At 48.9% G+C, this 26,179-nt stretch overlaps 1 protein-coding gene across 8 annotated transcripts in view; it reads left to right on the top strand.

The window, feature by feature from the left end:
- Positions 1-26,179, top strand: part of LOC140394261 (ankyrin-repeat and fibronectin type III domain-containing 1-like) — a 1,262,745-nt gene that overhangs the window by 1,090,633 nt on the left and 145,933 nt on the right. For all 8 annotated transcript variants that reach the window (XM_072481308.1, XM_072481309.1, XM_072481306.1 and 5 more), the window contains one exon: positions 6,927-7,137. In XM_072481308.1, coding sequence (XP_072337409.1) covers positions 6,927-7,137 — 211 coding nt within the window. The remainder of the gene's footprint in view (positions 1-6,926; positions 7,138-26,179) is intronic.

The raw sequence follows: 26,179 nt of genomic DNA, 5'->3' as shown, positions 1-26,179 counted from the left end.
AGTGCCAACTGCCGGACTTTCAAGCAAAGGTTTCTGCTGTACATCGAAGCCTCAGACCTCGAGGGTGTGTCTGATACAAGGAAGATTGCGCTTCTCCTCTCAACTGCGGGGGATCAAGCCATCCAACTCTTCAACTCGTTTAACTTCACCGAAGGCCAGAATAAGACAAAGTTTCAGACCATCCTGGACAAGTTTGATAGTCATTGTAAAGTGGACACCAATGAAATCTTCGAGCGCTATATATTCAAACAACGCCTACAAGGTAAAGATGAATCTTTCAACTCCTTCTTAACTAATCTCCAGCTACTAGCGCTGTCCTGCAACTTTGGTGATATTGCTGACTCCATGATCAGAGACCAAATCGTTTTTGGAGTTTACTCTGATCCTCTGAAAGAGCAGATTTTAAAAATCAAGCATATGACCCTGTCAGTCGCGATTGAAACATGTACAGAGCATTAGCACGCCAAAAATCGGTATTCCCAATACAAATCGGCTGAAAATTAGAAACTTGCCTCCCACGAGGCAGAGAGTGTGCACGCCATCGCCCGGATGCAGCACCTCAGCATTGATGAAAGCGGCCATTTTGCGCGCTCTTCCCGGAGCTCCATGCATGCGCGATGCGAATGGGATAACGAAGCGGCCAATCACCACACCGCGCAGGTGCGAACGTCTGCCGACCGCACTGCGCATGTGCGACGACGCACGGAGAGTAACAACATCATGACGTGCCTGAACTGCGGCACTGCCCACTTAAAGAAACCCTGCCCTGCAAGAGGCAGGCGATGTTTAAATTGCGGAAAGCCTGGACACTATGCAGCCTTGTGCAGGTCTGCACCACCAGTCAGGCTTCAATCCGCCTATCAAAGCACCGTCGTCCCCACCACCACCTCTCCGGCGGTCGACCAGGATCAGACACAAGCCCCAGAGACTGGACTTATGAACATTTGTTTTGTTTGCTATGTTCTGTTTTCACACATTAGACACCTGCTTTCACATGTACATATGTTCCCATCTGCCATTGTATGTAAATAAGTTAGTTTTTCGGCCTACACATGTAAATACTTTCACATATGCTACAGAAAAACATTTCAACAGGGGAGATTTCATGATATGCATTCATGCACATAATGAGATACAGACAGGCAGCTAATGAACACAGAGAACAGGACATAACCAGGCAGAACACTTGAGGGTGGTTTCCCACTATAAAAGGCACGAGGCACTCACACTCCGTCTCTTTCCACTGGGGACATCTACAGTGTGAGTCGGGGTGTATATATCACATAACACCTCCAGCACGTGGCTAAGAGCTAGTCTGGTTCAGTCAGACAGAGTAATCACACTTCGGTTCGCAGAGAGTCGAACTCACAGAGAACTGAGCTAACTGTGTGACAGGTTCAATAAATCAAATTGAACTAACGTCAAGGTCTGGAGTATCTTTCAGTTATAGCTGCATCCAGTTGCAGCCGTGTTAACTCAGTGTGCTTAACATGACAGTATGCATCATTACTACGGCCATAACACAGAACATAACATGGTGCCAAGAGTGTTGAACAATTAAAGATAACAACGGAGAAGACGGGACGAAACAGGCTGAAGAACGAAAAAAGAAATTGCAGTACCCTGCAAACTACGGGCAACTGGAACTCAACATAAAGGAAGATTGTGAAGTTAGAGATGAAGGCACCCCACCAGCCTCAAGTCACCAATAATGTGGACAAAAATTGACGTGTTTTCAAGCAGCAATTCAGACTCTATGTTGCAGGCCCTTGGCCTGCAGACACAGCCTGATGAGAGGCGTATTGCGTTGCTGCTCACATCAGCAGGTCCTCAAGCAATAGACATTTATAATACCTTTGCATTCGACAGCGAAGCAAAAGGCAAGAGCTTTGATGAAGTTATAAAGTACTTTGATTGCTATTGCTCCCCAAAGAAAAATGAAACATTCAAGCGTTGTCTCTTTTGCACCCGCATTCAGACGGCAGGCGAATCGTTTGATAGTTTTCTAACCAACATGCGGTTGAATGCAATTTTAGAATTTAAAACCGTCGGTGATCCACGTTCAGATATTGTTCAGCATATCAAAAGACAAGGTATGCGAGAGACTATTACGGAAAGATGAGCTTAAACTGGAAAACACTGTCAATATTTGTCATGCCTGCGAGCTAGCTGCACAGTAGATTAGCACGCTTAATCTGAAACATTTTAGCGCCAATGTGGCAGAAGGCACTAGCGCCATAAGCACTCTGACACAGTCAAAAAGGAAACGTGGTCGCAGTGCATCTGGCCATTTTGAGCGGCCGACCGGATCCACCATTTTGTGCCATGGCGATGTCCCGCATTTGGGAAGGTGTGCTACAGGTGTAGAAGAACAAATCATTTTGCCAGGTGATTTCTCTCACGTCCAACATTTGACCAACCAGGACCAGTCAACTTAGTCAATGAGATATGCATCAACGACTTGGCTCCTGTGGACATGATTTCGACTGAGGATATGAAAAGTCTGAACAGCCAAAATCGCAAATTTTTTCTTACCATCTGCAGCCATAGTGATGCGGATGTGAATACCATAGAAGAACGAGTCCGTTGATGGCTAATCAAATGCGACACGGGAGCGTTGGCCAACCTTATCACTTTGTCAGTGTTAAAAGCGCTAAAGATTAAACCGAAAATGATTCGTCGGTCAGTACTACTGAAGGACTGTAATGGTTATCAGATCACAATGTTAGGAGCATGTGAGCTCGCAGTTACCGTTAAAGACAGAACACGTATGATAACATTCACCATAGAGGAGACAGAGCGCGAATCGCTCATAGGAGTGGAAGTGTGTGAAGTGCTTGGGCTCGTTAAGCGGGTGTACACTGCAGAAAACATGGCACCCCGCCAGCATGCATCCATTGAATCAATCATTAGGGACTTTCTGGTGATATTTCAAGTCTTTGGCACTCTGCCATACACGGACCGCATACAGTTGACGGAGAATTCGAAGTCAGTTGTACACGCACCGAGATGTGTACCTGCTCCACTGAAGGACAAACTGAAGGCCGAGTTGGACAGGATGATGACTCTAGGAGTTATCAGGCGCATATAGGAACCCACTGACTGGGTTAACTCCATGGTGTGCACCAAAAAGTGGAATAATGACCTACGGATTTGCATGGACCCCAAAGACCTGAACCTTAACATCCAGAGAGAGCACTACCCGATTCCAAAGAGGGAGGAAATAACCTGCGAGATGACTGGAGCGACATGTTTCAGCAAGTTGACATATCACAAGGCTTCTGGCAGCTCAAGCTGGACAAAGCGAGCACAAAGCTCTGTAAGTTCAACACACCCTTTGGGCGCTGTTGTTTCCTGAGCATGCTATTCGGCATAATCTCTGTGTCAGAGATCTTTCATCGTGCCATGGAGCACGTAGTTGAAGGGTCACCAGGGTCCGAGTCTATGTGGATGACATAATAATCTGGGTGTCCGCATGTGACGAGCATGACAGAAGGATTCTCATGGTCTTACAAAGGATAAAGAAAAATGGCCTGAAGCTCAATAAAGCAAAATGGCAAATTGGGGTTGACAGCATCATCTTCTTGGGGGACAGGTTGTCTGCACAAGGTCTGCAGCCGGATAATGAGAAGATAAATGCTATTTTGACGATGCCACAGCCCACTTATAAAAAGGCATCCTACGGATACTGGGGATGATCAACTTTGTTGGCAAGCTTATTCCCAACCTGGCATCTAAAATCTCTCACCTCCAAGATATGATAAAAAAGGAGGTAGTGTTTCAATGGTCTCCAGTCATGAGCAGGAATGGCAAGCCTTGTCCATCCCGTTGACTACTGCGCCAGTGCGAGCATTATTTGACCCTGCGAAAAAGACCAACATTTCAACCGATGCGTCTAAGGGTGGTCTGGAAGAAATGTTCCTGCAGCAGGGTGCAGAAGACAGCTGGATGTCTGTGGCATACGCATCCCGAGCAATGTCAGAGATGGAGCGCAGGCATGCGCAGATTGAAAAAGAATGCCTTGGGTTAGTCAATGGTTTGGACAAGTTGCACGATAATGTGTGTGGTCTTCCGACGTTTCTTGTGGAGACTGACCACAGGTCACTCATCTCCATTGTACACAAGAATTTGTGCAAAATGTCCCCGAGGATTCAGCACCTAATGCTGAAACTCCAGCGCTACGATTTTAACCTAACCTGCAAATCAGGTAAGCACCTCACTGTCGCTGACACGCTTTCCCAAGCTACGGACATTCAAGCGGTACACCTGGTGAATGAGGACATGCAAGTCCATGTCAATCACATAGTTGCGTCTCTTCCAGTCTCTGATGCAAAGTCACGCCTAATAAAGGAAGAAACAGAAAAGGACATAGTCCCACAGAAAATAATCAGGCATCTCCACGAGGGATGGCTTAAGGGTTCCTGCTCGGGCTCCTACATTGTGAGGGCAGAGTTGAGTGAGGCGAATAGATTTCTACTGCGACAGCACAGGATTGTGATTCTGCATTCCTTGAGGCTGCTCATGTTCAAGAAGCTCCATGAAGAGCACCTGACCATTGAGAAGTGCAAGCGCAGGACCAGGGGTACAATGTTTGGCCAGGCATCACCCAAGACATTGCAGTTATGGTTGACAACTGTGACACTTGTCAAACGATCCAGTGCAAAGAGAGCAAAGAGCCAAGGCGCATAGATGAAATCATCACAGCTCCTTGGCAGAAGGTGGGCATTTTCACTTCAATGGCAAGGACTACCTCCTAATTACCCAGAGGTAGCACAGTTAGCGAACTCGACTGCTCAGCCTGTTATCCAACATGCTGAAGAGATTTTTTTCCCAGCATGGCATAGAAAACACTGTCATGTCTGACAATGGTCCTTGTTCAAAAACTATGAGTGGGCTGAGTTCGCCCGTCATTATGACTTTCCGCACATTACGTCACGTCTCTTAAATCCCCAGGCAAACGGGAAGGCAGAAAAAGGTATGCCCATTGTCAAACAGCTGCTACAAAAAGCCGTTGACAGCCAGGAAGACATTTATCTCGGGCTTTTAAGCTATCGTTCGAAGCCTCTTATCAATGGGCTGTCACCAGCACAGATGCTAATGAATAGATAGCTATGAACGACCCTGCCTTCCATTGCAACTCACCCTGTGGATTGAAGACTGGAGCGAAAACTGCTTCTTCAAAAAAGGAGACAGAAGGGGTTGTATGATAGATCTGCAAGGAAACTCCAGCCACTACATCCAGGTGACACTGTTAGATTGGAGCATGCCAATGGAAACAAATGGGTAAGACTTGCAAAGATACTGCAACAGGCAAATCCGCATTTGTTTCTCGTCACCACTGAGGATGGCCCAGTCTTGCGAAGAAACCGAAGAGCGCTGTTGAAAGTTCAACGTCCCTTTGTCTTGAGTCCAACAGAAGAGTTGGTATGTAATCCCAAAACACTTGAAGAGGATACAGACCACGCATCAGAGCCAGCCATCAGAGAAACGTACGCAGCAATAAGTACAGAACAAGCAGGAACACCAACAACAAATGAAGGTGGGACACAATTGCCTACTCAGCCATTGCTCAGGAGATTATGTTGTAAACTTGACAGACTGAACTTGTAGTGAACTATGTACAATACATGTCTAAAATTATCATGCATATCATGTCTTGTAAAACACAGTGAATGTTAACACTTCCAAAGGAGGGGGGAATGTGGTGATATGCATGTGCTCATCAATATATATTGTTATGTATCAATGTATGTAGTTATTGGTACAACCTCCGACCACCAGGTGGCGATAGAGATCCAGCATGTAACTTGAAAGATTTGGCTGTTGGTTGTATGTCATACTGGAGGACAGTCGCACAAGAAGTAGCTCCAGGAGAATTCACTGAATTCAATCACTAGTCTTTGTCTGTATTATAGTTTGCTAGTTATCTTTCCACTTGTTTGTCAATAAATTATTTCACTCGTTAAATAATTAGATGTTCTGTGTACATCATTACTGTGGCCTTAACACAGAACATAACATCTGTCCTGGGAGTTTTTGATAAAATAGTGCAAAGCAAACTTTATTCTGTATCTAACCCATGATGTATGTGCCTTTGAAATATTTTATGGGGCAGTATGGAGGGAACTTTACTCTGTACCTAACCTAAGTTGTACCTACCCTGGGAATATTCAATGATGCAGTGTACAGGGAGATTTCCTCCATATCTAAACTTTGCTGTACCTGTCCTGGGAGTATTTGATGGGACATTATAGAAGGAATTTGCTTGTTTGCTGCAAGCGCTAGCTGTATATTAAAAGTGTTACATCCATCAACACCTCACAAAATGGATGACATTGACAAAAAGTAAAAAATAATTTTATATAAGATGTTGATAACAATGTGATGTTTGACATCTGTACATTGGCATTATCTGTTTGGAAGTGATAGAATGGATTTTGGTAGGGTGCATCCAACTTCTTATTAGTATAGTAACACTGTCGAAAGAACAAAGCAAGTTTGATCCAGTTGAAATAGTCAGATGGTCTTCAATGGAGGTCTATTTATTCCAGTATATTCCATGCAATTATCGATAGATTTAACAAGATAACATGGACAGCCTTCCCAAATACCATAGCAATACACCAATTGCTCAGGGTTCTGCATAAAGTTGAGTCCCATGCTGTGCACAATCTTTGTTCACAGCGTGTGAGGCTGCCTGGAGCAGAGGTTTTTGCTTCTGTTTGAGAGCAGAGTGTATATTATGGGCAGCTGTTGCAATGAAACCTGATCTGTGCGCTTAAACCAATTACAACTTGAAGTGATGACAGCAGTAGACAGGCGCTACTAGTATTGGAACTCGCTCTTTCACTTTACTGCACCAAATATATTATATACACAACATCAAAATGTGAAGAAAAAACAATTTCCTATTTCATTTTTTTTAGAATTTTCATAGTAACGAGGCGGTCTTTGAGGCTGTGGAACAGCAGGATCTTGATGCTGTCCAGATGCTCCTAAACCTCTACAGCACAGAGGAACTGGATTTGAACACACCAAACAGTGAAGGCTTGATGCCTTTGGACATTGCAATCATGACCAACAATGTGCCCATGGCCAAGATGCTTCTGCAGGCTGGAGCGAAGGAGAGTCCACACTGTAAGTCCAATCATTATCTGATGGCATCAAGTTATTTCAGATGGAAATAAGGCACTCCAGTTTCTTTGATGGAGGCAACTTTGAGTGAGTGAGTTTCTGTATTTCTATGTGAGTGAATGGGCAAAATTTAATGCCCTTCCACCAGGACAAGTTTGGTGGCAGGGGTGCATTTCAGCTGGTGGGAAGGCTCATGGATTGCCTTCCTGTCTGCTGCCAATTGAGGTTATTAATTGAGACTAATGGTCATTTACGGCTCTCATCTGCCATCACTGGTATTAATCCAGTGGGAGTGGGGGACATGCCATACAGGAAACCCAAGAAGCAAAGAACCTGATCAAGTGACCTGGCATCAGGAAGGGGAGTGGGGGGGGGGGGGGGGGAGGGGGGGATTTCTGAGAGCCACCCCACCTGCCCTTTCTGTTGAGCCCCCAGCCCCCTTAATCCACAACCCCCATCCCATGACCCCCATCCAGTCATTACTCACCTGTGACCTTGGTCCCTTGGTGATCCTGGGGCTCAGGCGGCGGTATTACCAGCATCAATCGCCATTCCTATTGGCGCTGCCAAACAATGCATGGTCACCAGCCTCTGATTGGCTGACAGCTCTCAGCTGGTGCGATTCCCACACCTTGGGGTCCCTGATCCCAGGGAAGGCCTGCTGCTGCCCAGTTAGGAGCTGACTGGTGCTTAATTTGGTGGGCCTTCCCAAAGGAGGTTATGTGGGGGTCTTGTCACCTCTCCAGGCAGCAGACTGTTGTCGCCTGTTAAATATTGCCCAATTTGTATATAAGTTTGTGTCTTTGTATGTGATTGTCTGTTGATATGAGTGAGTGGGTTTATACTAATGAGTGTGTGTATGTTGTTTGAAGACAGAATTGACATTGGGTGTGAAGTTTTCCACAGGAGAAATAGCCTGTCAATACTTATTGTTGTGTACTGCACTGAGCAAAGACTCGCCGTGCGGCCTCACTGCAAGCAGCCATTGTTGAATTAATCTTATTTACAACTTCTCAGCTAGAGAGACAGTTGTACAATATACTATATTTCCTCCCCACCTAAAAAAAAAAAGCAACTTATACATTAAACTGTGAAACGGTAAAGGTACATAATTTCCCAGGTCCAATTATGACTAAACCAATACAAACAATACTTGAAATTGTTGGGTTGGATGTTTGTTTTTACTGTAATCATAGTCAAAACAAAAATAACCAGAGTAATTTAAATGTAAAAAAGAATCCTTATCACCAGTGTATGTTTAACAAAAATATAATTTGCCAAGAAGAAAAAATATTTTCATCCATTTCGATTTCCATGACCTATTGACTTACATTTAATATTGCACTGATGAGACATTAAAATCAATGCAGATTTCTAAAGCCATGCTGCCTCAAGGGATTATATCCTTCTTTGAACTAAAAATGATTATTTTTCATTTCATTTCATTTTCATTTCATTTTCCATTTCATTTCATTATAGCGGCTTGATGGTCACTTAACAAAGTGAACTTCCTACTGTAAAGGTATTATGGAACTTTGTAACACCATACACGATCTCTATAATAATAATCTCCATTGTCACAAGTAGGCTTACATTAACACTGCAATGAAGTTACTGTGAAAGCCCCTAGTCGCCACATTCCGGCACCTGTTCGGGTACACAGAGGGAGAATTCAAAATGTCCAAATTACCTAATGCTTCGTTCTCAACTTGTGAGTAATTTTGCTCTGACTTTGTTAAAGTGCTTAAAAGTAGACTAATCTCCAGGGCCAGATGAAATGTATCCCTGGCTGTGAGGCAAGGAAGAAAAGAGCAGGGCTGCTGGCAATAATTTTCAATTCCTTTCTGGCACAGGAGAAGTGCTGGAGAACTGGAGGATAACTACTGTGGTAACATAAATCAAGAAGGGAGGAAAGAATAAATCCGGAAACTACAGGCCAGTCAGTGTAAGCTCAGTGGTGGTGAAATTATTGGAAGCAATTCTGAGAGACCGAATTAATTTGCATTTGGAGAGGCCGGGATTAATCAAGAACAGTCAGCATAGTTTTGTTAAGGGGAGGTCATGTCTGACCAACTTGAGGACACCTTTTGAAGAGGTGACCAAGTGTGCAGATGAGGGCAATGCATTTGACATAATTTACTTGGGCTTCAGCAAGGTTTTTTGATAAGGTCCCACGTGGGAGACTGATAGCGAAAGTAATAGCCCATGGGATCCAAGGAAATCTAGCAAATTGGATCCAGAATTAATTGAGCGGCAGGAAGCAGAGGGTGATGGTCGAGGGGTGTTATTCTGACTGGAAGCCTGTTCCAGTGGGGTTCCGTAGGGATATGCTTTGGGACCCTTGCTGTTTGTGGTTTATATAAATGATTTAGACATGAATGTAGGAGGGTTTATCAGTAATTTCACAGATAATACAAAAATTGATGGAGGACATAGACGGGCAGGTCAGATGGGCTGATCAATGGCAAATAGAATTCAATCTGAATAAGTGTGAAGTGATGCACTTGCGCATGATAAACAAGGCAAGAGAATACATGATAAACAGCAGGATCATGGGACGCACTGAGGATCAGAGGAACCTTGGTGTGTATGTACACTGGTCCCTTAAGATAGCAGGGCAGGTAAATGCAGTAGTTAAGAAGATACTTGCCTTTATTAACATAGAGTTTAAGAGCAGAGAGGTTATGCTGGAACTGTATAAAACGTTGGTTAGACTAGAGTATTGTGTGCAGTTCCTGGAATACACATTGTGCGAGTGATGTGATAGCACTGAAAAAGGTGCAGAAGACATTTACCAGCATGTTGCCTGGGCTGGAGAAGTTAAGTTATGAAGAGAGATTGAATAAATTGGGGTGCTTTCCTTGGAGCAGAGGCGAATGAGAGGGGACATGATTGATATGTATCAAATTATGAGGGGCATAGATAGAGTAGTCAAGAAGAAACTTTTCCCCTTGGTTGAAAGATCAATGACCAGGGGGAATAGATTCAAGACAAGGGGCAGGAGGTTTAGATGGGGATGTGAGGAGAAACCTTTTCACTCAGAGGTTGGTGGGAGTCTGGAATTCACTGCCTGAAAAGGTGATGGAGGCAGAGATCCTCTTAACAATTAAGAAATATTTAGATGTGCACTTGCGATGCCCAGACATACAAGGCCATGTGCTGGAAAATGGGATTAGAATACTTAGGTGGTTGTTTTTGACTGGTGCAGATGCAAAGCGCCAAATGTCCTTTTCTGCGCTGTAGACCTCTACAACTAAGTATGTGAAGCATATGCTACACGCTTCTCCATACTGCTTCCATTTTGTGAGATACAATCCACCTAATCCTTGTGATGAGGCACCGCATGGTAAAACAATTGTTTCTTGGAATCCTAGCGGATCAAAATAGCATCATGAATCAGTCCTCCTTTCTTCAAATACTCTCTGGCACTCCACAGACCACCTCCCAAGCTATTCCATCTTTGAGCTGTTGCTACAGTGGGCTAATTCAGGGGTGAACTTAGGATAATACACAACAATTCTTATGAATGTTTTAAGTTCTCCTTTGTCCTTTGGTCTCTTTGCTTTCAAAACCCCTGTCATCTCCCACACTGTGTGGATACCTTCATGATCTATTTGATGACCCAGTTTTGTTCAGAGTTGATAGCTTGAAGCAACTTTTATGCTTGTCAGCTTTGATGTCATACTCTTTAAATTGATCGAGGGCTTCATTCAACCTTACAACGTGCTATTTCTCTGTCTTACTACTCATCAGAATGCCATCTAAGGAGCAGCACACTGCTTTTCTCCCTCTTTGTATCTGATCCATGACACCAAAACACTGCAGGAGCAGTAGAAAGCCCAAATGATAACCTTGTATACCAGAGCAACCTTTTATTTGTATGGATGGTGAGCAATTTCTTGCTTATGTCAATTAATTCTAATTGCAAATATGTATTTGACAGATCTATCTTAATGAAAATCCTTTCAATGGATAAATTAAAAAACAATTTTTCACTAGTAGGCAATGGGTAAGTATCATTCTCGATCACCTTATTTACTGCTTACTTATAATGTCTACAAATCTGAATGGATCCTTCTCTTTTTGAACTATCACAACGTGGCTCTTCACCTTCTTAATTGCCCCTGTTCTTTCTAATCCATCCAGCTCTTCACTTCCTGCTTCTAACTGTGCATAAAGCACTGAACGCGCCTTTCAAAATGTCGGCTGTACTTTGTTTTTTATTTTGAATTTGGCTTTATGATGCCAAATTTTATCATTTGGTCTTCCTTGCTCAAAGAACACTTTGTGCTCTCGTAGCACTTTCTCAATGTCAGACATTTCCCAGTCCTGTTCATGGCGGGACTCCTTGCGGAACAAAACATTTGGAGAGTCAGCCAAAGTTCATTGGCTTTCAGTGGCCCCGGAAAATCCGACTGTGGGCAGGGTTGGGAAAGCCCAGCCGTTCTCACTGAGCGCTCAGGAAAGAAACCTCAGCCCAGATGAACTGTATCTTCTTAAAGCAATTTGTTCCCTTTGGGGAGACCTTGTTCCCTTCTGCTTCCTCCAATGGCAAGCAATAGGATGTATATTCAAATATCTGCAATATCTTGACATATTTCTTTGCCTGCAAAGGACAGCACGTTGTATATGAATATATGTAGCTTCTAGCCAGGAAGCGTTTTGTCTTGCACTTATCAGGATAGATGCATGAATACCAAATTTCAAAGGAAACACAAATTTACCCTGCATGAGAAAAGGGATGCTTATTGGTTGGTGAGTTGACGCTGATTGGTCGAGATGTTTTCATGACAAATGCACCAGGGAGCTATTGTTACCCATGTTTTCGTTTATTCAAAAAAGATGTAATGCCTGAACATATTCCTTTTGCCTGCAGAAGACAGATCCCTGTCTGTAATTATATGTAGCTTCCAGCGAGGAAACTTTTCATCTTCTCTGACAGCATCTGTGGAGAGACAAGGGAGCTAATTTTAGCTCCCTTCTCTCTCCACAGATGCTGTCAGACCTGCTGAGATTGTCCAGTATGTTTCAGATTCCATCATCTGCAACCATTTGCTTTTATCTTCATGTTTAATTCACTGTCACTTCTCTTCCAGGAATGTCAATCCTGAAGAAATACTGATCTTCTCTCCATCAGGATTTCCGTTTCTCTGTTTCGCAGAACTTGACAAAGAGTCATCCAGTCTCAAAACATTAGCTCCCTTTGTAACCACAAATGCTGTCACACCTGCTGAGATTGTCCAATATTTTCTGTTTTGTTTCATGAATCAGCATACACAGTAATTTACTTTTCAGCTTTTCATCTTTCCGTAATCAGTACAGACACAAGAATACCAAATTTCAAAGGGAACAACAATTTTTACTGCATGAGAACAACAGCATGAGAACGTGGGCGGCACGGTAGCATAGTGGTCAGCGCTGTTGCTTTACAGAGCCAGGGACCCAGATTTGTTTCCCGGCTTGAGTCACTGGCTGTGCGGAGTCTGCACATCCTCCCCGTGTCTGCATGGGTTTCCTCCGGGTGCTCTGGTTTCCTCCCACAAGTCCCGAAAGACATGCTTATTAGGTGAATTGGACATTCTGAATTCTCCCTCAGTGTACCCGAACATACTGTGGTGACTGGGGGATGTTCACAGTAACTTCATTGCAGTGTTAATGTGACACAAATAAAGACTATTATTATTATACATCATTTAATTCCATTATTTGCTCGGAGCAACATTTATTCAAATGCAGGAACCTGTCCTCTGCAAGCAAAAGGAATATGTCCAGACATTGCGAGCAGGATTCTGCATCAGCTGACGCCGGAATCGGGAAACGCGATAGGGCGGAGAATTGGTTTTGATGCCGAAATCGTGTTCCACATTGCCAGATCGCAATTCTCCAGTGCCTCAATAGCGGCGTCAACGCGTTCCACTCCGCATGTCCAATAAATGGCGTTGGCATATCATTAGTGGGCATGACTCGGTATTCTCCGGGGCCTCCGCCTCCACTGGACCTAATTCCCGATGGCGAGGTTCACTTTTGCTTTTAAAAATTGTGAAACAGGTGCCATGGCTGCGAAGGGAGAGAGGGGCTACGGAAAGTGTCCAACATCACTATCTGACTGCCCACTGTGAACTTAGGTAGTATGTGTGTGTGTTCAGGCCACCTCCCCCTATGTGCCCTCTGGCCCCAGCCGACCCATCAGCAGGATGGGCACGCTCCAGCGCAATAAGTGCCATCTTGTTGGCTGTGATGAGTGTGTGTGGGGAGTGAAGTGTGTATATGCGGCTGCAGCTTGTCAGCCTCCCGAATGTCAATCATGGACCCGACGAATCCCACACCGTTTCTCATTGGAATCGTTTGTGTTCCGTGTGGTGCTAGCTGCCCAATGGTCGTTGAATCAGTCCAGGTGCGGTGCCAGTTTTGCTGTCGTGGAAGTCTGTGAATCCTGCCCCGACGTTGATACTTACGGTGCGATTCTCCAGCTTCGTTACGCTCTCGCTCAAGCAAAATGGGGCCGGTGAATAGCGGGAGAGGCCAAAAATGAGAACCGCGCCAGGCGCCAAACAGTTTGCGATGCAACCGGCCCGCTCCTGTCGGTGAAATCACAATCTTGTCATGGCCTGGCGAGAAACCAATTATCACCACTTAAATGCCATTTCCATACAATTAACGAGAGCCTCCTGTCATCCCCCAGCGTCCCCAGCAAGTGGTCACTATTGCGCCGATTAATACTTCTAATGTGAACCTGTTGGATGGGCTTCTGTGGGGTGCCGAGGAGGTGAGTAGCCATCTTTGCTCACAGGCAAAGATTCCGGGGGCGCTGGGCCTGCGTCCCTGTGCTTGGTGGGGGGTGGGGGATGCCCTCGGTTGATGCGAGGGGGACCCTCCACAGGGGCGGGCCACCATGGGAGGGTGGGGGTGAGAAGCTGGGGGAACAACCGGGGGGCCAACCGCTCACAGCACCACCATGCCAACCCCTGGATTGTGTGTACCCTTTCCGGGGGCAACCCTTGTCCCTGCCCGTCTGCCACACCAAACACCCATAACCCCCCGCCGACTGCTGAGGCCTCTGGCTATGTGTCTGAAGGTTATTGCTAATAGGAAATTGGAAATGGTGGTTAAGTGAGCACTTCACATAACCCAAGTGTATTCCCGTGGCTGCACAGGCCATCTCGCATTTGGGAGTCATTGCATAGTATCCCAGACAAACCGTGATGCCTGGACACTGTGCCTGAACACTGGGAGGCAACACGACACATGCAGTAGCCAACACCCGAAAACCCAGGGGATGGGACACAGCTCCGGGGGCATGTCCACGGCCGGAGGGCGGGTGACTGCCAGGGGGAGGGGACCAGCATCCAGTCCAGGTGATGTTATGAACGAGTGTCCGGGGTACAGGGTCTGTGGTCCGGTGAGAGGGGCCCGTTGCGGCCGGTAGGGAGGGCGTTCCGGGTGGGGGGATCAATGGGGGAATAGAGGGTCCCGGGGTGGGAGCCACTGCTGTTTGTCAGTCTAACACCCTCTCCCAATTCCTTACAGATGTTGAACGCTATGGCAGGGATATTGGACGCAGAAGTTGCCCCAGTAGTGCTGCTGCTAGGCCAGGCAGCCAGACGCCAGGGATGGTACAGCAGAAGCAGCATCTGTGATTGCTCGAGGCAGCGGCCCATGTGCTGGGCCCCGCCCCACACCCTGAGGACCTAGCTGCCCATCAGGCCATGGAGGAACCCAGAGGAGGAGTCCTGCAACCGTCCAGCATGGACAGGCATCACTGGTACTTTGAACAGATGACAGACAGCACATGCTGCAGGAGGCTCCGCCTCAGCGAGGAGACAGTGCGGCACCACATGGAGGAGGAGGAGGACCCGCTTCCTGAGGCCGTTAAGGTCACCGCACCCCTGAACTTTTATGCCTCGGGATCATTGCAGGGCTCGAGTGGGGACTTGTGTGGTATATCACAGGCCACAGCTCACAGGTGCATCCGACAGGTCACGGATGCCCTGTACGCCTGGGCAGAGAACTACATCGTCTTTGACATGGACCAAGCCCAACAAGATGCCCGGGCAGCAGGTTTCTCCACCATCGCTGGGATGCCCCAGGTCCAGGGGGTAATAGATGCCACGTACGTTGCCTGTGCTCACCGGGCCATTTGGGGGTGTCCTATGTTAACCGAAAGGGTTTCTGTTCCATCAACATGCAGCTCGTGTGCGACCACCGGATGAAGATAATGCGCTTGTGTGTTCGCGCATTCTAGGAGTGCACGACAGCCACATCCTGGGGCAGTCGGTCATCCCCGACCTCTTTGAGGAGTACCCCGAGATGGGTGGCTGGCTCTTGAGGGTTAAGGGGTATCCGCTGAGGATCTGGCTAATGACGCCAGCACGGAGGCCAGTGACCAAAACGGAGATCCGGTACAACAGGGCCATGTGGCCACCCAGGCTGTGAACGAGCAATGCATCGGACTCCTCAAGATGCGGTTCCAATGCCTCGACCTCTCCGGTGGTGCACTGCAGTACACCGCCCGGAGGGTCACCCGCTTTGTGGTGGTCTGCTGTGCCTTGAGGGAAGCCCTCATTCTCGCCCGAATCACTTAGGACGTGGCCTGGTCCGTCACCGCCCACTCCCATTTCCCACCCTTTCAGGGTATGTCACATCACTCCAGGGTGCTGAGATTGTGTCAGCACCATCAGCAGGTCACTGTTGAGGGCAGGGGGGGTGATGATAACCAGCAGAGAGGTGAGCGCTAGTGCTCTTCAATCTATGCCATAGTCATACCCCTGCCTGTCTGCTGAGTGCTCACGCACACCTATCACCTGCATGCGGTGTGCCCGGGGATGGGGGGGGGGGATGTCTGAAGAGATGGGCCAAAGTTTCGGAGGACAGCCCGCATTGCAGAAGAAAGTGACAGAGGTGTCAAAATTGTTTTGCATAAGGGTGTTTAATGTGTAATACAATTCCCCACTCTCCCAATTGTGCCAGCCCCCAAGCTCCCCTTCCCCAGTGCCCTCAGTGACCCTTGATGTGCTTGGCCTTCCTAGCTCTATCACTACGTCTAGGTGTCTCCCCAGGATGCACATCAGAGGTGGAGGCAGCCAGCTGCTTACCTCATCCCGTGGCCTTTGATGCCCCTGGTGGACGTCCTCTGGGGACTCTGAGACCGGAGGGCCCTGGCTCACTTGTCGGCAGCACATGCCGTCCATGCCGCCCTGTCCAGTCGCGGCCTCATCAGAGGGGTGGAACTCGGGCAGCTGGTGGCCACAGTTGCCACTCCATGGGATGGATCCAGGTTGGCATAGGTCCCTGGGGTTCACCTTCGGACGGAGGGCAGCTGGTTTGAGCCCCGGCTACTCCTGAATCATCTGGCTCTGCAACCCCTGGTGGTTCCCCACGGACTGCACCATTGTGTCGACGCCCTCAGCGATGCTCTGCAGTGATTGGGCCATGATCTGCAGTGACTCGTCAATGCCCACCTGCGACTGGGACAAGCTCCGCAGCGCCTCGGCCATTCCCATCTGAGAGTGGGACATGTCCCACAGAACCTCATCAAGGTCAGCCTGGTACTGGGTCACATTTCCCAGCGAGGCGGACATTCTGCCTAGACTCTCACCCATGGGCGTCACCGACAGTGCAACGCATTGGACACCTTCACTAATGGTGCCGGTCGTGCACCAGACCCTCCACTGCCGTTGCCACCCTAGCAGTGTTGGCCTCAGTGCCACACATTGCCGGCGCCATCTCCTGTGCCCGTAGCCTCTGGGACTCCTCCAAGCGGCTATGGATCTGCTGGAGTGATGCTGACATCCCCCTCTGAATGTTTCAGCTGCTCCCTATCATCTCCAACACCTCCGGGTAACTCTGTTTCACAACATCAGGCTGGGACCCAGCGGGGTCCGGGGATCCAGCAGACCTCCGACTGCTGTCTCTCTTGGGGGTTCCTGCCTCCACCTGATGTGCATCAGCAGCAGTGTGGCGCTCACCAGATTGTGCCCCGAAGCACAAGTCCCACCGAGGTGCGTGTATCTGTGCTGGTGGAGGGTGGAGATGACAGCTGTGCCGAGACTATAATGGTGGCATCCTTGGGGCTCTTCTCCTGGGTGGTCTCCTGAGCAGCTGGAGAGGGTGCCGCCCGGGATGGGGCAGCGCCGTTGGTTGCAGGACCTGCGGGAGGATGGACATGTCAGTGGGAGGGATGGGTCAGTCAGTAAGTCAATAACAACTCACGTTCGACAGGTCCCAGGGTGGAGTCTGGTGGTTCCTCACCTCTATGGCATCCGCCAGCCTCCGCGTGGGTAATCGCTCTGTCCTCGGCCATCCCAGTCACCTCCAGCGCTCGCTCCTTGAAGGAGGTGAGCATTCTTAAGTCTGGCAGCCCTCCGCCAGTCTGAGCCCTCACTCGACGATTATGGAAGAGCTTTTCCTGAGGAGACACCGAGGGGGCATCGTTAGCCACACAGGTGGTTCAAAGTGGCGGGAAGGGGGGTGTGGAGGAACGGTTGGGGGGGGAATTGAAGGGGAAGGGGGGGTGGAAGGAGGGTTGGGGGTCGCATGGGGAGTTGGGGTGGATGCTCCCTGGGGAGGGAGAGGGAGGGAGTGGCATTGGTGTCTACTCACTCATGCTGCCCAGTGCAGGTCGCTGACTTTTTTTCAGCCTGGAATCCAGCCGTCCTGGTCACACCAAGCTCACAGCTGCCGCCACCTCATCCCAGGCAACACTGGCTGCCCAACGAGACCCTTGGGGGAGCAGGCCATCACTCCACTGCGTCTCGGAGCCCACGCATGTCAGCATCCCCGAATCTTGGGGCTGGTCTTCTCGGCACCATTATTGCGAGCTGGCTGGGGTTGGCTCAGCAAGTGGAGCTTAAGTGCTGCTCGACCTTGATATCCTGGGGTTGACGATCACGGTCCCGGAAAATCAGCTGGCGAGCCTTCATTTGCGGCGAGAAGCACGTGAGGCCCGTTAAGTGGGCCAATTAACGTTGAATTGCATTGCCGGCCTCGTTGGACGAGAGCCGGGACGCTTGCGGCAATTCCCGCTCGCTACAACATTTTAAAATTTTGCCGGAGAATCGTGTCCTTAGCCTCAGGAATGGAGAATTCTGTCGTGCACCTTTTTTGAAGAAACAAAAGCATAGGGGAACAATAGCGCATTTACCATGGCAACATCTCAACCAACCAGAGCTGACTTTCCAACCAAACAGTACCCCTTTCTCATGCAGTATCAATTGTTGTTTGCCTTGAATTTGGCATTCTTGCATCTATTCGGATGAGTGCAAGACAAAAAACTTCCTTTCTAAAAGTTACAGATTTTCATATGAAGGGATCTATCCTCTGCATTTGACTTTAATTTCGACTGTGAATGCCAGAATTATATTTTCAGCCCTGTTACTCTCATCTTCCATGTGCTGTTTTTCTTGCTCTCTGACTACAATCTTCCCGCTCAATAACATCAACTTCTCTTTCCGTCACTCATATGCTCATCTGAGGATTTTCAAGCTCCTGAACTAGCTTTCAGTCTACCATGACCTTAACCTGGTACATTGGCGCCCTAAATCTTGACTACAACCTGGAACATTACCGTTTATGCCTGCCTGCTGGCTGAATAGAACCAACATTCCCATAGGCATAGCACTTTGACTGGCAGTGGGGGCACTTGAATGGTTAATGGCTACCATGGCAGCAGTGACATAAAAATTTATGATTCTGAGACTGTGAATTTGGCTGCTGGGATCTGGATTTTGCTTAAATCTGGTGGATTCACCTGTCGACTTAGGAGAAGAACTCTTTTGCAATAAGCATCTATCTCTTTCTGCCATTTCCATGGCTGTTGCATCATCACAGGCCTCTTTCCACGTCGGTGTCATGATATGCAAACATGCAGCGAATGAACACAGAGAATAGGACATGACCAATGAGCAGTCAGGACACTCAGGGGTGGTATCTCACTATAAAAGGGATGAGGCACTCATACCCCGCGTCTTTCCACAGACCAACATCTACAGAGTGAGACAGGGTGTATCCTCAACATCACACCCCAGCACATGGCTCAGAGCAAGGCTGATTCAGTTAGACTGAATTACTACATTTAGATTACAGTACGAAGTCTTACAACACCAGGTTAAAGTCCAACAGGTTTGTTTCGATGTCACTAGCTTTCGGAGCGCTGCTCCTTCCTCAGGTGAATGAAGAGGTCTGTTCCAGAAACACATATATAGACAAATTCAAAGATGCCAAACAATGCTAGGAATGCGAGCATTAGCAGTTGATTAAATCTTTACAGATCCAGAGATGGGGTAACCCCAGGTTAAAGAGGTGTGAATTGTACCAAGCCAGGACAGTTGGTAGGATTTTGCAGGCCAGATGTTGGGGGATGAATGTAATGCGACATGAATCCCAGGTCCCTGTTGAGGCCGCACTCATGTGTGCGGAACTTGGCTATTAGTTTCTGCTCGGCGATTCTGCATTGTCGCGGGGCCTTCAGGCCATCTCCCGGATGCAGCGCCTCAACATTGACGAAAGCAGCCATTTGCGCGCTCTTCCCGGGGCCCGACGCATGCGCGATGCAAACGGGATAACGAAGCAGCCGAAACCCGCACGGCGCAGATGCAGACGTCTGATAACCGCACTGCGGATGTGCAACGACGCACGGAGTGTCAGGACGCCGACGTCATGACGTGTTCGAACTGTGGCACCGCCCATTTAAAGAAACATTGCCCTGTAAGAGGCAGACGCTGTTTAAACTGCGGGGAGCCAGGCCACTACTGCGGGGAGCCAGGCCACTATGCAGCCCTGTGCAGATCTGCATCACCAGTCAGGAGCCAGTGCTCCCAATTCCGACGACGGCGCATCCGGAGTGTGCAACAACGCCTACAGGATTCTGATCCCGGCAGTGCAACCAAATCCAGATGATGAATGCCTGGACAACACCTACCGTGTGGGCATTATTACAAAGTGCGAATACGCCACACCAGACACAGCGCAAGTCCAATCAATCCTAGCTGTGGATTCCGAGGAGGAATGGCGAGCAGTGATGAAGGTCAACCACTGTCCCATCCAGTTCAAGCTGGACACAGATGCATCTGCCAACCTCCTCTCACAGGCAGACTTCAGACGCATTAAGTAGCTCCCCACGGTCCTTCCAGTTGCCTGCAAGCTCCTGGATTACAACGGGAATGCCATCACGGCACTGGGATCCTGCCACCTGCACGTATCCAATTGATGCACACAAGCACAGTTACGCTTTGAAATTGTTAAGCCGGACAGGGCATCCCTACTAGGTGCGCACGCCTGCAAGCAGCTGAACCACATTCAAAGGGTTTACACCACAACACCCTCCCATGTGGATCTTCAGGCCGGCATCGACGACATCCTCGCCCAGTATCCAGATGTGTTCAACGGGATGGGCACAATGCCGTATCTGCTACGACCTGATGCCAACCAGTGGTCCACGCTCCACGACGTGTCCCTGCTGCACTGAGAGAGCGCCTGAAGGCACAGCTCAAGGAACTTCAGCAAAAAGGCATCATATCCAAGGTCACCGAACCGACTGACTGGGTCAGCTCGATGTTGTGCGTAAAGAAGCCTTCGGGGGACCTGCGCATCTGCATTGATCCCAAGGATCTCAATAAGAATATCATGCGGGAACACTACCCCATCCCGAAGCGTCAGGAACTCACGAGTGAGATGGCACACGCGCGCTTCTTCACCAGATTGGATGCATCACGGATTTTGACAAATTTCAGCTGGAAGAGTCCAGCAGAAGGCTCTGCACCTTCAACACGCGTTTTGGCAGATACTGCTACAATCGCATGCCATTTGGCATCCTCTCGGCATCGGAGATATTCCATCGCATCATGGAGCAGATGATGGTGGGCATTGAACGGCTTTGTGTGCACATGGCCGACATCACCATATGGTCCACGACCCCTGAAGAACATGTGTCCCGTCTCCAGAAGGTATTCCGCCATGTACATGCCAACGGCCTAAAGTTAAACAGGTCCAAATGTTGTTTTGGCATGTCGACGCTCAAGTTCCTAGGCGACCAGATCTCACAGCACGGCGTGCGCCCGGATACAGACAAAATCATAGCCATCGAGGCGATGAATGTGCCTGAGGACAAAAAGGCAGTGCTGCGCATCTTGGGTATGGTCAGTTTTCTGGGCAAGTTCATTCCAAACATGGCCACACACACCACGGCCCTACGCAACCCGGTGAAAAAGTCAATTGCCTTTGAGTGGAAGGCAGCACATCAGGCAGAGTGGCTGGAGCTGAAAGCCAAGCTCACCACTGCACCAGTCCTGGCATTCTTCGACCCGGACCGGGAGACAAAGATATCCACGGATGCGAGTCAGGATGTCATCGTGCGGTGTTACTTCAACAAGATGACACGTCACCCTGGGCACCAATAGCCTACGCATCAAGGGCGATTACGCCCACTGAAAAAAGATATGCTCAGATTGAGAAGGAGTGCTTGGGTCTTCTCACTGGCATCCTCAAATTTCATGATTATGTCTACGTCCTGCCGACATTCACTGTCGAGACAGACCATAGGCCTCTGGTCCACATCATCCACAAAGACCTGAATGACATGACGCCTCGGTTGCAGAGAATCCTGCTTAAACTTAGGAGGTATGGCTTCAACTTGGTGTACACACCTGGCAAGGAGCTCATCATCGCTGATACATTGTCCCACTCCGTCACCTCGCCTAGTGAGCCGCTGGAGATCATCCAGCACATCGAATCGCAGGTGCAGCTGTGTGCTAGCACTCTCCCGGCGACAGATGAGAAGGTAGTTCTCATCCGTGATGAGACAGCCAAAGACCCCCTCTTGCAACGCATCATCCACAACCTCACCAATGGCTGGCAGAAAGGGCAGTGCCCACAATTTTACAATGTGAAGGATGACCTGACGTTGATTGATGGTATCCTCCTCAAGCTGGACAGGATTGTCATTCCGCTCCGTTTCCAGAGCTTGGTGCTGTGCCAGATTCATGAGGGACACCTGGGTGTCGAGAAGTGCAGACGCAGAGCCCGGCAAGCTGTCTACTGGCCCGACATTAGCCAGGACATCTCGAACATGGTCCTGAACTGTGCTACCTGTCAGCGGTTCCAGCCAGCGCAGAGCAAGGAGATGCTCCAACAGCATGACATAGTGACCTCTCCGTGGTTCAAGGTTGGCATCAACCTCTTTCATGCGAATGGTCACGACTACGTATTGATCATCGACTATTTCTCGAATTACCCTGAGGTGCTGAAGCTCCCGCACCTCACCTCTCGGACCGTCATCAAAGCCTGTAAGGAGACGTTCTCAATGCATGGCAACCCAATCTCCGTCATGAACGACAATGCTTTACCAGTCGAGAATGGTCCACGTTTGCCAGGTCATACAATTTCCAGCATGTCACCTCTAGTCCGCATTATCTGCAGTCCAATGGAAAAGTCGAGAAAGGGGTGCACATTGTGAAACAGCTCATCTGCAAGGCCTCGGACTCTGCTTCCGACATACACCTTGCACTGCTCGCGTACACGGCGACTCCATTGTCCACTGGCATGTCACTGGCTCAACTACTGATGAACAGGGACCTGCGGACGACGCTTCCAGCCATACACCTGCCCAACCTGGATCACCTCCCGGTGCTGCAGAAGATGCAGCAGCTTTGAGACCGTCAAAAGCAGGGCTATGATGCCCATGCCACCGATCTGGCCGTGCTATCCCCGGCAGACACTGTCAGGTTCAAGATACCGGATGGTGGGTGGTCTGCCCCGGCTGTCGTTGTTCGACAGGCTGCGCCCCCCTCTTATGTTGTACATATGGCTGATGGCTCCATCGTGCGAAGGAATCGACGGGCACTGCGCAAAGTTGCCTGCCCGCAACCACTTTCTCCTCCATTTCCATATGTTGAATTGCCACCTCCTGATACCTCGCAGCACGAGGCCACAAGTCAGGCTTCCCTCCCGCCTGTTAAGGCGACGTCGTCCCCTCTGCCACCTCTCCGGTGGTCGACCAGGATCAGATGCAAGCCTCAGAGACTGGACTTGTGAAATTTTGTTTTGTTTGCTCTGTCCTGTTGTCTTCCGTCAGTCACGTTAGACAGACTCATTCACATGTAAATACATTCACATACGCCAACAAAACATTTTAAAAAGGGAGAGATGTCATGATATGCAAACATGCAGCTAATGAGCACATAGAATAGGACACGACCAATGAGCAGTCAGGACACTGAGGGGTGGTATCTTACTATAAAAGGGATGAGGCACTCACATCCCGCCTCTTTCCACAGACCAACATCTACAAAGTGAGACAGGGTGTATCCTCAGCATCACACCCCAGCACGTGGCTTAGAGCACGGCTGGAGGATCCGTGGGAGAATGGACATGTGGTCAGTGGGAGGGATGGGTCAGTCAGTAAGGCAATAGCAACTCATGTTTGACAGGGTGGAGCCCGGTGGTTCCTCACTCTGCGGCGTCCACCAGCCTCTGCGTGGGTGACCGCTCAGTCCTCAACTACCTCAGTCAACTCCAGGTCACGCTCCTCGCAGTGGTGAAGATTCTTAAGTCCGGTACCCCTCTGCCAGGCTGGGCCCTCTCATGCGATTCTGCGAGAGCTTTTACTGAGGAGACACAGAGGGAGCATTGTTAGCCACACACGTGGTTCACAGTGGTGGAAAGGGGGTGTGTGAAGGGTGGGATGTTGGGGGGTTGTGTTTGATGTTGAAGGGGGAGGGGGGTGGAGAGGGGGTTGGGGGTCGCGTGGAGAGTTGGGGGGTGAACCTTCCCTGGGGGTGAGGGTAGGTGGAGGTATTGGCATCTACTCACTCGTTTTGTCCGGTGTGGGTTCTTGGCTTTTTTGCTGCACTGGAGACCAGTCCTCTTGGTCACACTCCCCGAGCTCACAGCTGCCACCACCTCAGCCCAGGCAGCACTGGCTGCCCTATAGCTGAGTCTCCGGGGCCCTCGGGGGAACAGGATATCCCTCCTGGCCTCCACTGCGGCTAGGATCCTCCCCAGGTCAGCGCCGCCGAATCTTGGGCTGGTCTCCTTGGCGCCATTGTTGCAAGCTGGCTGGGGTTGGCTGCCCGAGTGCAGCTTAAGTTGGCCTTGTTAGCGGGGGGCTGGCGAGCACGGTCCTAGCGAATCAGCTGCCGAGCTTGCATTTGCGGCGAGAAGCCCGTGAGGCATCATTAAGTGGGTCAATTAACATTGAATAGCCTTACTGGGCCGAGCGGCAGAAAGTTCTCGTTGCAATTCCCGCTCGCTATGACATTTAGAAATCTTTCCGGAGAATCGCACCCTCTGTCTCTGCAAACTGTTTACAACTGTCATTATGTACATATTGCCTCTACCTACGCCAGTGTTTTCAAACTTTTTTTCCGGGCACCCATTTTTACCAACCGGCCAACCTTCGGGACCCACACACACCGACCTTTGCGACCCACGCCGGCCGACCTTCGCGACCCACGCCGGCCGACCTTCGCGACCCACGCCGGCCGACCTTCGCGACCCACGCCGGCCGACCTTCGCGACCCACGCCGGCCGACCTTCGCGACGCCCCATTTCCTTTTACTTTGTTTGCTGCTGACAAAATGGAGGGATCGCAATCATGCCCAAAGCACGTGATGTTGATATTCGGGGGGGGGGGGGGGGGGCGACCTGCTCTTTGACTCCCTTCAGACAGGAAGATTTCATAGAATTTTTTTTAAATCTTCTGCGTCTCCGATTGTGCAAATTCAAATTCAGGCGCAACAACCGCAGCAGCCGTATTTTAACAGTGCCGGCTGCGAGCGGCCGGCATAAAGGCTGCGACCATCTAAAAAAAAAAAGGTGGCCGCACTGCGCATGCTTGCCCGCTTATCGGTGCGCATGCACAAACCTCTGCGCATGTGCACCGATGAGCGGGCACACATGCGCAGGGTGCCCCCATTTTTTTATATGGTCGCGGCCTTTTTGAAGGCTGCTCGCAGCCGGCATTGTTTAAATACGGCTGCTGTGGCTGTTGCGCCTGAATCTGCGCAATCGGGAGCGCCTCAACGGATGGCACCGCGACCCTCCCGACACCCGCCCGCGGGTCGCGCCCCCAACTTTGAAAATGCCTGCCCTATGCCTTCTGCCAAAATACAACACCTGACACTTCTTTGAGAAGAAAAAGTGAGTAAAGCTGGGAAATGACTGATACTGGTCTAAATTGTCTTGTTTACCTTAAAATGGAATTCCAGTTCGGGCCAGTACCTGTCATTTCTAAGTTTTACTGTTTTTTCCATCTGTCGCTTGTCTGCCCATGCTGCTGGTTTATTTGTGTTCTGTTACAGTTGATTGGTATGACCACTCCTCCAAGTCTAGTGTCACCGACAAATTTTGAAATTTTAGTAGTCACCAACATTCAAAAATTAGCTCTTGGGAAAATCTCAAAAACAGCCCTCGTAAAACAAAAATTACTCTGACCATAGTCTGCCTGACTCGGTTCCATGCACCTTAATGTACTTACATAACAAAAATCTATCAATCTTTACCTTGTATTCCAATATCCAAGTTAAAGCAGTACTTGTTAGCACTGACTCTTGGGGAACACTACTGTCTCCCATCCTCCAGTAAGAAAAATAACCACTTACCACGACTCGCTGTTTTTTTGCCTTTTAGCCAAATATTTATCCAAGTTGACACAGACCCACGTTTTCCATTAGCCTCAGTTTTGTTAACCAACCATTTATGTGGTACTTTATCAAACACTTTCTTAAAATCCATACAGACAACATCAATTGAATTCCCTTCATTAACCTTCTCTGTTACTTCATCAGAAAACTAAATTAGATTAGTCAAGCACAATCTGTGCAGTCTCTTGTTAATTAACTCGAACCTTTCCAAGTGTCTGTAGATGTTTTCCCTGATTATTGTTTTCAAATCCTTACCTACTCTATATCTAATCCCTAGTGTGATTGATGGGACAGTGCAGGGGGATTTTGTTTCTAAGCCAGGCTGTAGATGCAATGAATGTGTGCGAGGGGACACTGTGGAGGGACATTTACTCTGTAACCCATGCTTTAGCTGCACTGGAATTGTTAGA

This window comes from Scyliorhinus torazame, chromosome 17 (genome assembly GCF_047496885.1).
Source record: "Scyliorhinus torazame isolate Kashiwa2021f chromosome 17, sScyTor2.1, whole genome shotgun sequence".
In the NCBI taxonomy this organism is placed as follows: domain Eukaryota; kingdom Metazoa; phylum Chordata; class Chondrichthyes; order Carcharhiniformes; family Scyliorhinidae; genus Scyliorhinus; species Scyliorhinus torazame.
The sequence above is the reverse complement of the archived record's forward strand: the minus strand, read 5'-3'. Positions and strand labels throughout refer to the sequence as shown.